The sequence below is a fragment of the Vulpes lagopus genome, chromosome 1, assembly GCF_018345385.1.
Source record: "Vulpes lagopus strain Blue_001 chromosome 1, ASM1834538v1, whole genome shotgun sequence".
NCBI lineage: Eukaryota > Metazoa > Chordata > Mammalia > Carnivora > Canidae > Vulpes > Vulpes lagopus.
In genome coordinates this window covers 154,376,460-154,390,870 of record NC_054824.1, presented here as the reverse complement: position 1 = coordinate 154,390,870, position 14,411 = coordinate 154,376,460, and the positions used below count along the sequence as shown (strand labels likewise).

Sequence of the window (14,411 nt, the reverse complement as noted above, 5' to 3'; positions counted from 1 at the left end):
TGATATTTTCAAGAAGAGGCTGTTTACTTTGCAGATAAATACAAACATTTCATAATTATTTAATCAGTTATTGATATTTAAAAGTAAGTTTCTGAAGTGAATACATTTTATCATGGAGTTAAATGGTTCCCTTTCAATGTTACACTATTTAATTGGCAGTTTATTTATGTGTAATCAGTAGTAAACAGATGTTATTATTTCAGTCATTGTCAGATAGTATTGACTTCTGTGCATTTCTTGACCATAGCGTAATTTATACACTGCTTGGTGATTTTTCACTGATCTTTAAGTACATCTTCACCTACTTGAATTTAACCTTTAGCACATCTGAGAATTAGCCAAACTGGGTATAGAATTGGGATGCTGATGTGCTGCCTTTGTCTTATTTTTAAGGCCCAAACAATGATATAAAATATATATTTTCATTTTACAAACATGATACATAACATAACTTATGTTGTTTTGTAAGAGCAATTATATCTACAAATGTGTGTATGATATTGAGACATTTAGAGACAACTAAGAACTTTCCATTTTTGAGTGCCTGCTATGACAAGTACTGTGTGCTACACAGTACAGGAATTACCTCTAATCCTGATAATAACCATTTGAGGGAGATATTAACACCATTATTTACCCATTTCACATGTGAATAAACTAAGTCTCTGAGAGCTTACCATGTCTCTCCCAAGAGACATGCGCTAGTCTGTGTGAATCTAAAGCATTGAGGTCTAAGGTTTCAAGTAATTTTGGAAAAATCCAGGCTTGTGAGTTATTATTTGAGTAAATTAAAACTTTTCAACTCAATAAATACATTAATGTGTAAACCAGGGATTTGAATGGAAGGAGCAATAATAAAACTTAGAACTCTTATAAATAAAAGGAATGGAGTGCGGTATTTTAATTTGGAATCTTTAAAAGAAAGCTATTGACATATTTGCCATTAAGTTTATATGGTCTTAAAAAAAAGTTTATATGGTCTTTAGATAATCCAGAATTTCTTGAAATATTATTGAAGAACTTGTGTGTTTTCCATGTATGTTAAAAATGTGTAGCAACATGTATTCTGGCAAGTTTCCCACGGTATGCACATGCTGGGTGTATGTTTGACAAGCATGTTTGGTAGTAGGATGTGTAAACACTGCAAATGTAGTGTTTCCTCTTATTATCAAGGGTGAAATTTAGATGAATATGGTACTGAGTATTTTTCTTTCTGAGAAATGTTAGTTTTTTAACTTGTTGGGTATGTTTGGTTAACTAAACCAAGCAAAATCAAACAAAATCTTTAAAATTGCTTCACTGCATCATTAGGAATTTTTTGTTAAATAATACATTTCAACATTAAAGGCATTCAAATTGGCAAAGAAGAAGTCAAACTCTCCCTCTTCGCCGATGACATGATACTCTACATAGAAAACCCAAAAGCCTCCACCCCCAGATTGCTAGAACTCATACAGCAATTTGGTAGCGTGGCAGGATACAAAATCAATGCCCAGAAATCAATGGCATTTCTATACACTAACAATGAGACTGAAGAAAGAGAAATTAAGGAGTCAATCCCATTTACAATTGCACCCAAAAGCATAAGATACCTAGGAATAAACCTAACCAAAGAGGTAAAAGATCTATACCCTAAAAACTATAGAACACTTCTGAAAGAAATTGAGGAAGACACAAAGAGATGGAAAAATATTCCATGCTCATGGATTGGCAGAATTAATATTGTAAAAATGTCAATGTTACCCAGGGCAATTTATACGTTTAATGCAATCCCTATCAAAATACCATGGACTTTCTTCAGAGAGTTAGAACAAATTATTTTAAGATTTGTGTGGAATCATAAAAGACCCCGAATAGCCAGGGGAATTTTAAAAAAGAAAACCTTAGCTGGGGGCATCACAATGCCAGATTTCAGGTTGTATTACAAAGCTGTGGTCATCAAGACAGTGTGGTACTGGCATTTCAACAGTTTTTAAAGTAACTCCCCAGGTGTGTGGATTCTCAGTTGGGGATTAACACATCAGTATTTCCTTATAAAGGATTCTTGATTCCATTGTCGTCAGATTGCACAGTGACATACACTTACCAAAGGTTTCTATGCTTTACTGAAACTCAAAAAAAAAAAAAAATAAGGATAGTAATTCTAGGCATTTCTACCTAAATTGTTTTTCCCTCTTTTGTTTTCCTTTTTATATCTTCCTGGCAGGACAAATAAAGCACTTCTAGAAATTCCTGAATCCATAAAAACTGACCATTTGCATCCACCACATTTTGTAGATATGAAGAAGGAAGAGGAGGCTTCTTCCTCTGGAAATATCTTTTACTCTGTATGCCTTAATTTCTTCCTTCATTGTCGTGTGGATGGTTATGCGTATAGTATTGTTTGCAGCAGTTATCACTGCCCATGCCAATATTTGGCTTTAGCTTTCTCAGGTGTTGCTGTCTTCATGGATTGATGGGACCAATAACACAGAAAGGTGACTGGTAGTGTCTCTCTGTTAAGGTCAAAGATTATGGCTTCTCTCTGAAGATTCAGTAATGACTTTATTTTTCACATTTTAAGCTTTTTAAGTTTTCCACTTTATGTAGAACACTGGCATGTGCTGATGATATCTAAAGCAAGATCCCTGCTATTAGGCTATTTAAAATCTCCTTGGAGGGACAAAGCACCTAAATTCTGTATGAAAGAAGTACTTGAAATTATCAGGTGATTTGTATTTATGTTAAAGGGTTCAAAGAAGAGGTCAGGATGTCATCATGAGCCATGGCACTTAGGGAATGTTTCAGAGATTACTTAGGCTGGAGCCTGAAGTTGCTATTTGTTAAAGATGGTGGTTTGTCACCTTGCCCACATTTTTCAGCTTACCCTCCATTTTAGGTAACCACTGGAAACTGTTCTGGCCAGTGAGACATAAGTAGAAGTTCACTAAGAATTCATATTTAATAAGCATTGCATATGTTTTCTTATTGCTTTCCTTTTCCCTCAATTTTTCCTGGAATGTGAAAGTGATGGATGGAGCTATGGCAGCTATTTTTCCACATGAGGAATAATTATTTAAAGACCATAAAAAAAAAAAAAAAAAAAAGACCATAAAAACTTTTTTGTCCCTAACCTTTTTTTTTTTTTTTTTTTTTACTTTCTGAATCAATGCCAACCTATCTCATTTTTAAGTCATTATTTACTCAGGTGTTCTTTGTATAGCGAAAGACAATTTTTAGTCAGTGCAAATATATTTAGTACTTTTGCCATATTATCAGGTAGCTAATTGTCAAGAATTTATTCATATTTCACATGTCTTTTTACTCTACTACAACTAAATGGTTGACATCACTCCCTACAATAGTCTAAAATGAGCCAAACTATTAAGTTGGGTGGAGGGGGGTGGGGGGGAGGGAGGACTAAGTTATAAACAAACATGAAGAATGACATTTTTTTTCCCTCCACCTAGTGGAGGGAAACCTTTTACTTCCTAATACATCAAAGGTTTTGGAATTCAGCTCTTATTTCTCCTTACTCCACCAGGATCTAGGTACTCTTTTTTAAAAATTTCCTTCCCTTCCTCAACTGTCCTCAGTTTGCATTAATCACCCTTGCACTTGGAGGAAGCTCCACCTATGTAAGTATTTATTTATTTTTTTTAAGATTTATTTATTTATTCTTTCATGAGAGACAGAGACAGAGAGAGAGAGAGAGAGAGAGAGAGAGAGGCAGAGACATAGGCAGAGGGAGAAGCAGGCTCCATGCAGGGAGCCTGACTTGGGGCTCGATCCCTGGTCTGACCCAGGATCACTCCCTGGGCTGAAGGTGGCACTAAATCGCTGAGCCACCCAGGCTGCCCTATGTAAGTTTTTCTCAACATATTATTACTTTTGCCAAAACTAGAGACAACCACAAATTGAGTTAGGTAAGAAGAGGGCAATATTTCTATTAATAAGGAAAGACTTATAAGAGAAAATAAGGTGATCAAAGTTTCTAGCCTATGGTCTCTCTTTTAGCTTCAGAGTCCCTAAAGTTTTAAGAGCACTTTTGGGGGAGTAGGCAATATCATGAATGAATTTTGTGAATACCGAGATCACTAGGGGCAGGGCTTCTGGCTGTGCTAGAGTATGAGTCAGGTGCTGTATATCTAGCAGAATATGGTCAGAAGAGAGTGTGTGGGATCTCTGTGAGGAACTGGCCAAAATTATTATTTTTTCTCCTAAAACTCCTTTATTATTGGGATATTGACTTTCTTGAATTGGTTCAATGTTCTTAATGTTTTCTTTTTGATGTACTTTGGGCAATGCTCTCACATTTATTTCTCATTCTTTCCATGAATTTTTCTACTTATATTACCATGTTTTTATGTGTGAAGAACCATTTTCTTTTTCCAATTTGGAGGGTATTGCAGCAATTCAGGCAATAGTTAAGAGTGTCTGGGAACAGGTTGGTAGCAATGACAGTTATGAAATGAAGTCATATTCTACATGTATTTGGAATGTAGAACCAGGAGGATTCATAATGTATTGGATGTAGAATGTGAGCAAAAGAAAGGAATTAAAGATAGTCCGTCTGCCTATGGAGTCTCCATCATGTAAGACAGGGGATTGTATGGGCAGAGTGTGTCTACCTCTAGAGTTCAGGTGAGCTAGCTGAGAAGGCTGTTGGTTCTACAAGCTGGTGGTTCAGGAAGGAGGTTGGAGGCTAGAGAGGAAAATGTCTCAAATCTGCCATGAGACTAGAGGGACATCACGAAGGTTGGAGAGTAGATGGACGTGAAAAGAGGTAAAAAGATCAAACCCTAGGATCCTTCAATAATAAGAGGTTGGGGAGAGAAGGAGCCAGCTTAAGAGAATGAGGAGTGGAAGCATTAGGAACAGGAGGAAGAGGAAGAGAGTGGCATCCTGGAAGCCAAATTAAGCATGTGTATCTGGAGGAAGGAATTAGTTGCTGCATCAAATGCTGCTGAGGATGGAGTAATGTGCATTTGGATTTCACAGGACTGAAATTACTGGTGATTTAGTAATTTGAGCAAAAGCCTCATGGCGTGGGATTAAGAAGATAAGGGCAGAGAAGAATGTGGGGACAATCAGTATTGGCATACCTTAGGAAACTATGGAGAGTAGTGTTCTTCCCCTGTTTTCTGGTCTCTAGTATCTGTGTTAGAGGCATTCTGTAGATGATTTGATCTTTGGCTCTCCTGGCTGAAAAGTGGCAGAGGTAACAGCTAATGAGAAGCTGTGAACCCTCTTCCACAGCCTTTGACTCTCAGTTCAGTGTGTTATTATCTGGCTATGTTATTTTTTGGGCAACCACCCAAGTCTTTTTGTTCTTTCCTCTTGGAGTGGTGAGATGCTCCAGAGACTTCCAGTTTCTAGCCTGAGAGAATAAAGGTCTGTCTGGTAGTTTTCTGGGCCCCATGATGGGGAAGAGAGTTGGCTAGAGGTAGCGGGGGACGCGGGATGGGGAAGAGGTTCTGTCTTCCATAATGCAGTACTGCATGTTGTCCTCATGTTTTCCGTGTAGTCCTCTGGTCTAAAATTGTGCTTGTCATCCCTCTGCCCAGAGATTTTGTTTTAATTTCTCAAGAAAATGAACCTGACATACTTGAGGAGGACATTTTCAGAATGGAGATATAACCAATGGACATATGCCACTCACCCAGAGCTCCTTGTTTCTGGCACTCCCCACTTTTACTCTCAGCTGGACAGCTATCTGGTGCTGCCAGTTGCTTGGCCTTCAGAGTTAGTTCTCAATGTTCCCCCGGACAGCTGTAGATTCGCCATTTGCAGGTCTGCTAAATTAGGTACAACTAGTTTCCATATTTTACTGCTGTCACCACCTCATCTTTCAATCCTTATGAATTTATATTTAAAAAAATCTCTCTACTATGGAGTAGAGAGTGGAACTTTAGGGGAGAGCAAAACTGAATACACATTTTCCCTCTGCCATCCAAGGCAAAGATGCTTCCGTCAGTGTCTCTGTATCACCAAATAAAATGAAGCAATTTAAATGCTATTAGGATTTATACCGTCTATTTTAAAAAAGATTTTATTTATTTATTCATGAGAGACACAGAGAGAGGCAGAGGGAGCAGCAGGCTCTATGCAGGAAGCCCGATGTGGGACTCGATCCCCAAACTGGGATCATGCCCTGGGCCAAAGGCAGGCGCTTAACCACTGAACCACCCAGGCGTCCCTATACCGTCTATTATTCATTCACTTTCAGAATATTCTTTGAGGATCTTTTCCACTTGATGATTGCATTATTTGTCTCCCCTTTGCACAAGTTCTGCTGTGCACTTACAATGCCATATAATTGTATGCTAATGTCTTTCCATTTCACCAAACTGTGAGCTCCTCTAGACAGAGGAGCTTACATCTCCAGATCTGCAAAATGGTTTACCGTGCATTTACAGAAGAGATAATAAATATTTTCAGAGAAAGTTAATAGCAACTACATCCCCCCTCAAAGGGGGAAATTTTTAATTGAAATGTACAGTGAGTTAGAAATTATCTTCACATACGTCCTTTTCCCTGACTTTAAAGTATAATGACAAGTTGTTTGCAATTCCTTGAAGAAATCTTTTAGAAGATTTTGGTCCTCAGTGGCTAGGAGATGATGACAAGCTTGGAACCATTTTTAACCAAGAGATGATTCTGATCTTTGCTACTTAAGATGAGTTTCTACTTGAACAAAGGTCTTTGCTTTGCTTCTAAGCAATTTGCAGAGCTGACTTCGTCTTAATTTTTCCTGTGGCTTCTGAATTCCAAATTCAGAAGTTAAGATGGTTTCTCTAAGCCCTTATACTCTTTCTTACTATGTCAGTGAGAAGAGGGCATGAACTGTAAATACAGGCTGATTTGCACTTGTTTTGTGTTTAAGCTTCTGCTGACTCTGCTCCCTTCTCATATACCTTATCCAAAATTAGTGTTGATGGTTTCCCTGTGGGTGAGACATGTTTAGTCTCCCATATTACTATGGTACAAGTAAAACTCATTTTTCTTTTTGCTGGGAGTGTTTTCAACCTAGTTTGTCTAAAATCTTTCAATCAAAATACTGATTTGGAGAGATAACACTATGATATTTTTCATATACGAATGTTAAAGGGGCCATAATAACAAACACAATCAACATTTTCTGAGTATTTGCTACAGGAATGGCAGTGCTTCTGGGTGTTTTACTTGAATAATCTCCTGCAAGAATCCTATAGGGTGGATGCTTTTATTCCATCCATTTTTATAGATTCAAGCAAATTGAGACATCCAATGTTACACAGATAATAATAATTGGTGGGGCCAGTTTGACTTCAGAGCCCTGTGTGTTCTACTACCTTCCATTGGTCCTTGTCAAATGATATGATCTTACATATTATTATCTTTGCGTTTTATGATTTTGCACCAAAAAGTCATCTAGAATGAAGTTAATTATTTATGAAAGGGCAATCGGGGTAAGCGCATAGAATATTTTGTTTGTCTAGTTAAGTTAAAGGTACTGTTAATTTTCAGGAATTACTAACCTCCCAGCCTATTTCAGCCTGTCAACATCCAGCAAAGATTTTTTCCAAGCCTCCTTTTATGTACTTGTTTTTTTAATTTTATATATGGTGAAGTACATAACAATAAATTAGGCATGATCATGTAATTGTAGAGGGAAGGATCTGTTAATATTATCTCATGTCTCTGTATGTCTTTATATCATGCCTCAGATAAACTCAATCCCATTGAGACTAGGAGGCTCAGCTGATTTGATAGGCTCTGCCTGTATGAGAAGTCAGCTTTCCTGACTAGTGCGTTTCTTCTGTCTGGTAAATCATGATGCCTCTTCCATTTATTCTGTGCCCTTAGAGTCTAATAGAAAAACAAAAACATTGATGAAATTAATACATGGTAGAGAATAATAGAGAGCCACAAGTTGAGATTTGAAATGTAAGGAACAAAGAGCCAGAGTTAGCAACCTGGCATGGTGGGCAGCCTCTTAGATGGCCTCCAAAGATCTCTTATTCATGCTCTTGTATGTGGGCTGAGTCTAGAGACTCATAATCAATAGAATATAATGGAGATGATGGAATGTCACTTCTAAGATTAGGTTACAATGAGAAAGTGCTTATCTTTTGTGCCCTGTCTCACTCCCTCTGAAGGAAGCCAGCTGTCTTATTGTGAGCTTTGCTATGGAGAGACATATCAGGCAAGAAACTGAGGCTCATTTTAAGCCAACAGGCAGTGAGGAGCTGAAGCCTTTACTCTGAGGAACTGAATCCTGCAAACAACCACATGAGCTTGGGAATGGATCTCCCCATAGAGGCTTCATAGAAGATCTCAGCCCCAGCCAATACCATGACTGAAGTCTTATGAGAAACCTTGAGGCAGAGGCACCCAGCTAAGCTGCACCTGGATTTCTGACCCACAGATAATACACTGATAATATGTTTTAAGCCTCTAAGCTTTAGTGTAATTTGCTATGCAGAGATGGATAACTAATATTCTCAGTAATAAACACCATGAGGTTTTTTACTTTTGGGGGTCTCTACCTTCAGTTTAGCAGGTCATGTGGGAGGGAGGGATTAAGGCAGGAAATCATAGCAACTGGAGTCAGTGTTCAGGGAAGAGGCCATCAAAAGCAGCCTCAGGGCTGTCCTATCCCACTGGGGAGACCCCAGCTTAAGAAAACCCAAATAAACAAGAGTGGAGTCGTCAAACACTAACAGTGTTCCATTGCTTAAAATACTGCATTCAGTGAGAGTGTATCATACTGAATTACGCCAATAAAGTGAACTACTTAATCTGGCTGCTCAAAATATATGAAACATTTACAATTTGGCTAATAATTAATGTTTTGGGAACTTTTGTGTGAGTTTCTTTTAACATAACCTCTTTTATGCACTTTTTATCAGAAGCAGAGGCTGGATTCTCATTATCATGCAGTAATTCAGACAGATATGTTATGTTACACTCTAGTCTGTGAGTGATTTAACATTGTAGTAAGTTAGAATAAGCAACATGTCCCACGTTTCTGGTGTTGAAGAAGGTAGCTATGTGTAAATAGCAAAGACTGAGTATCCAGGGAATGTAATACAGGTTTATGACTATCAACTGTTTGTGTCATTGTGTGTACAATGTCACGTGTCCAACACACCATCATTTCCCATGTTGGATCTAGAATTCTTTTTGTGTAATGTGATATCTTAAAATTAGAAGGAAATATATTTTTTCTTCTGTTAGCATAGTTCATTTTGATACATTTTTATTACCTTAGGTTAAATTGACTTTTTATATTCTAAAATAGGCTATTTTACTCTTCATTTTGTAACAGCATGGTCTAATGAGAAGGTGTTGGATGTCAGCAAGTGTGTACCAGTGGAGTTCATGAACTAAAGGACTGGTCTTAACTTTTGATTATTGAAAACAAATGTTCAATCCCAAACCTAATTTTAATCTAACACATTCCCAGCCTGTCTCCAGTTCTAACCAATGTGTTCACAGATAATACACATTTTAAAATTAATTACACAAATTATTTCAAGGCTTCTTGAATTATCCTTCTTACTATAAAATTGCTTATTTTCTCCACATGATAAACATATGCTACAGACAAAAGTTATTATCCCACTTGATAAAATCTCAGAGAAGATTAGTGTCTTGATCAACAATACACAGCCTGTTGGTAGAAAAGCCAGAAAGAGTACCATGTTCTACTTATCACATCCTTGGCATTTTATAAAAGTTTAAACTTAAAAATAAAAATGCTATCCACTTTGGTCTGGAGTGATTATTAACACATGATCATTTATACATTGTTTAAAGAGAATGGTTAAAACCTCCATATGTTCTAATCCTGGAAAGTCCATGTCCTTTACAAATAAATTAATAATCTTTTAACATGCAAAAAAGGCTAGAATTTCCTCTCAACACTTAGTCTTGCACTCTTCTGCATAAAAACAGGTGCTTCTTGGCTAAATACAGAGTAACAAATTTATATATATTTATGGGAAAGCAATTAAAACTGCTCGGTAGACCCGCAGAAGAATGTTGAGGTGGGAAGTGTGATGAGTCCCAGTCAATGATGGCTGCTCCTGAAAGTCCTAGAGCAAAGTGTAGGAAATGAGTATGAAATATTTGCATAATCTGAAGCATAATCACATAAGCACCTAGTGGACTGTTAGAGAATAAAGTAATCTGAATTCAAGATTTATCACTAAATATCCTTCCTAATTTGGGATTTGTATTTTGAAATCTAAGTCTTATGCCTAACAGTTTAAAGGCCAAGTAAAAAGAGTTATGATGAATGGATTACAGTAGCTGTAATGTAAGCCAGGCTGTCATTTAGTTGTGGTAGTTCATTGTTCAGGTGAACCCCTTAATAAATACAGGTGGAGTTTTTCTTTTTGGTTTATGAGGGCACAAAACACGAGGAGGAGAAAAAAGGAACTTGTTTAACCTGAAGTTAGATAATAAAGCTTATTAGAGCCAGAACAGTTGAACTTTTGTGAAAACTTGAAGAGAGAAATATAACTAACCAACCACGTGCTAGATTATTTTTTTTTAAGATTTTATTTATTTATTTATGAGAGATACACAGAGAGAGGCAGAGACACAGGCAGAGGGAAAAGCAGACTCCTCGCAGGGACCCCGGTGTGGCACTTGATCCCAGCACTGGGATCATGCCTTGAGCCACAGGCCGATGCTCAACTTCTGAGCCACCCAGGAGCCCCCACATGCTAGATTTTTTTTTACTTATTCCTACCTTTGGTCCCCAAGAAACCCAAAATCATCCTAATATTTTCTACGATTTCCTTTTCCCCTCACCCCTGTCCCCCCTAAAGACACTAAAGATTGTCAAGTTAAGTGACAATTGAAGTAATGCAGCACTAAAGAAAAATTTAAACCCAGTAAGTTCATTTCCATGTCCTGGGTTCTTTCTACATCAGTAAACCATCCTATAAAGATAGAATTCCTTTTTGGGGGAAAAGAGGAACTATCACCTTGTTATAATCTCAAAAAAAGATGTTTTCCTCTTAAAGAAGGCTGAAATTTTGTACATGGAATCAGGGAATTTGTGAGGTGCTTTTTCTTTGAATCTTTTGCCATCTTAAAAAATGTATGTGTATTTCTATTTACAAAAATTCCTTAGCATTGCCATGCCTGGAAATCCTAATTGGAGTGGTCTCTGAACATCTGGTTGTCTGCAGCCTTTTGAGGCTGAGAAATTGAGAACATCCACATCAAATAGCTTCAGTTTCAGGTCATTGTTTCTCAAGTAACAGTTAACCTGTGTAGTAAGTTGCCTGAATGATAAGAACACTTTATATATTATTGAGTACATGAGTGAGTGCATTGTTTTATTTCCTTGATTTTAGAATTTTATCAGTTAAAAATATACAGATTTTAAGGAAAGGAGCACTAGAAGGCACCACTAAATAGTAAGATATGAATTTTAGTCTGAGTTTTGATTTCTGAAATGTTAAAATGTGCTTTTTAAACTGAATGAATATAGCACTTCAGTAACCTTAACCTTTCCCCCATTACTTCTTTTGCCTTTATTGCCCATCTTAACGTCCTGTCATTCCATTCATTCATCTGCCTGTATCTAATCATCTCTAATTTTCAGCTAGTGAAACATGACTATATTGTTCTCTCAAAATTGCAATTCCCATCAAATTGCGTTAGCATCTCAAGTGTAAAGCTAACTAGGAGAAAATTGTGAGGAAAAATAGTAACAGTATTTCTTTCCATGGTGATTTCCTTGTGGATGACTAAAAGTTAACTTTTATGGATTAGGAACTTTGGAGGACTTAAAGCCATACACCTATGGTTAGCACCACATTCCATTTATTAAGATACTCTTAAGGATCTGACATCGTGTGAGATAAATCAGTATATATGTAAAAAAAGCTTCATGTGTGGAAGCTTATAGGAATAACATGTTTTAAGAGGATGGTTAAAGTCGGAGGACAATTGTAACTTTTATAAAGAATTTTGACATAAGTATGAATGATTTTATTGTGTCATTTTACCTTGTTCCAAGAATGAAATCTTACACTAAGTTGACTACTGGCATTTCCTTCATTGTTTTCCCATCAACCTTTTGCTGTATCATCAGAGGAATGTAGAAATACTGGATTATTATCTAATGAATTCCAAAGTCAGAGATCTTTGGATTTAGTGTAAGATTTTCTTTAAGGGCTAGCTCGACAATGCACAAATCCAAAGGGATAATTCCACACATGAATTTGCTGTCTTTTGAGTTTAATTCATTTTGTTACATTATAGCCATATTACCACCAGTGAAAATTTTTTATTAATCCCTTTCAATTAATTTCTGAAATATAATCAAAGTTAGTTTGGTCATGTTTTTACTACTTTGAGTCATTAAATAGATTGTGATATGTTTACCTTATGTGGTCTAAGGAATGAATAGATTTGTCTGAAAATCTTAATCAAATTCTTAGATTGATATTTGAGACATAATTTTTTGGAAATGGAGATAGTGGAATATTATTAGGGTGGAAGTATCATATTCTACTTACTACGATCTTTGTTGGTGAATCTGGGCTCTGTTCCCAGCTCCAAATAGAAATGCTAAATTATCTTGGTTAGATTTCTGATCCATCATATGCTTCAATTTCCCACTTGTCTTTTTAAATTCTTTCTTGGTATTTTGCCAGAGTCAACTAGAAAATGTCTCATGTACTTTAGGTTTTAAGAGAGAAGACAGTATAAAACGCCTCAATTATCAGAATAAGTCTAACTAATTTGTGATGATCCACTTTGTGATTTTTCTCCCAGAAATCTTTAATCCCATAGGAGCTTCATTGGCTACTTGGCACATATCTGATCAGGGCAAATTCATGTCATTTCTAGCAAATATATATGTAGGTAATGCAGAATGTTTTTGATTAATCTGTGCCCAAACTGCATTATAAAGCATACTGACTCCAAAATCCAACGTGCTTCTCAGGCCAAAAGAAATGTATTTAAGAACATATTCCCAGTTTTTTTTATTATTATTTTTTATTTTTTATATTCCCAGTTTTTGATTATCCAGTCCTCTTCTTCCTTATATAAGTGTGGGTAGTTTGTACTTTAAGAATTGATTTTGGAAAAAAATAAATAAAATAAAAAATAAAAAAAAATAAAAAAAAAAGAATTGATTTTGGGGGTGCCTGGGTGGCTCAGTCAGTTGAACGTCCAACTCTTGATCTCGACTAAGGTCTTAATCTCAGTCTTGATTGGAGGCCCACATTGAGTTCCACGCTGGGCATGGAGCCTACTTAAAAAAAAGTGAGCTTTTAAGGTTGTATCTGTGTTAATCTCAATATCATAATCAATGAATTCTCCCTTGATTATAACAATTTAAAAAATTATAACAAAATGCATCTTTCATTTTTATATGAAGTCCTTCAGTTTAGGGATTAATTTCACCTTTGTCATAAGTCTAAGAATTGGCAGATGTGAGTGCTTACCTCACAAAATCGGGTATTGCAGTAACAGGACTGATTTGCCTGTTTCTCTAGTATTAAGCAAATTTTTCAAATTCATGCATTTGGGCCTTGAAAGACAGACTCACAGTTTATCTTTGACTTTAGACTGGGTCATATTCATGGGATTTTGCATTTAAGGAATAAGTGAAAGTTTTAATACCCCTGCACCCATTGAAATTCCCTGGGCACAGTATTGGTAGTGGGGTAAGTGTGTACATTTAAGTTAGAACATTATTCTGGAGATGGTCACTGTTATTCAAGATGGTCAAACATCTTTTCACAGCTGGCTTATGACAATTTATATTCTTTTGTGTTTTTTCATTTTTTTCTACAGCTGTTGTGAACTTGGACAATTCTGTGGTTGATCTGGAGACCCTTCAAGCTCTCTATGAGAATGTGAGTAATAGAAGGAATTTTATGTGTGAGTATATAATACATACACAATACTTGCCAATATGCACATCTAGACTCATTGCCTTAATGTCCTTTAAGAAAAATTGATCTGGGTGCACTGAATTTACTTAAGTCTAAATTTATTAAGATATGGTCTAGGCAACCTACTGGACAAATGTGCAGTCTCATAATTTCAAAGATTGTAGTTCAAAGCTTGCAGCATATGAAGTCATTCACATTCCCTCTTTTGAAATATAATAGTCAATGCTTAATGTAGGGGTTAATTTGAGCTAAGCATTGTTCTGTGTACTAACTCCACATGAAAACTCTAGGTAGGATCTACTATTATCTCCATTTTCCAAACTTTAGGAATTTTGTGGAAGTTTAGGCATAGCAAGGTCAGATGACTTGCTCAAAATCATACAGCAAATGTAGTATAGCTTGGGGTTTAATTCATTCTGGCTCCATTGTTCTAAACTGCATAGTTTGCTTCACCAAGTGGCTGAACATTCAAGCTTTCTTCTCATAGCACTTTTTCTTAATTAGGCAGGAAAATGT

At 36.4% G+C, this 14,411-nt stretch overlaps 1 protein-coding gene across 2 annotated transcripts in view; it reads left to right on the top strand.

Moving 5' to 3' along the window:
• Nucleotides 1-14,411, top strand: part of FMN2 (formin 2) — a 369,098-nt gene that overhangs the window by 180,111 nt on the left and 174,576 nt on the right. For both annotated transcript variants that reach the window (XM_041773384.1, XM_041773378.1), the window contains one exon: nucleotides 13,795-13,856. In XM_041773384.1, the coding sequence (XP_041629318.1) occupies nucleotides 13,795-13,856 (62 nt within the window). The remainder of the gene's footprint in view (nucleotides 1-13,794; nucleotides 13,857-14,411) is intronic.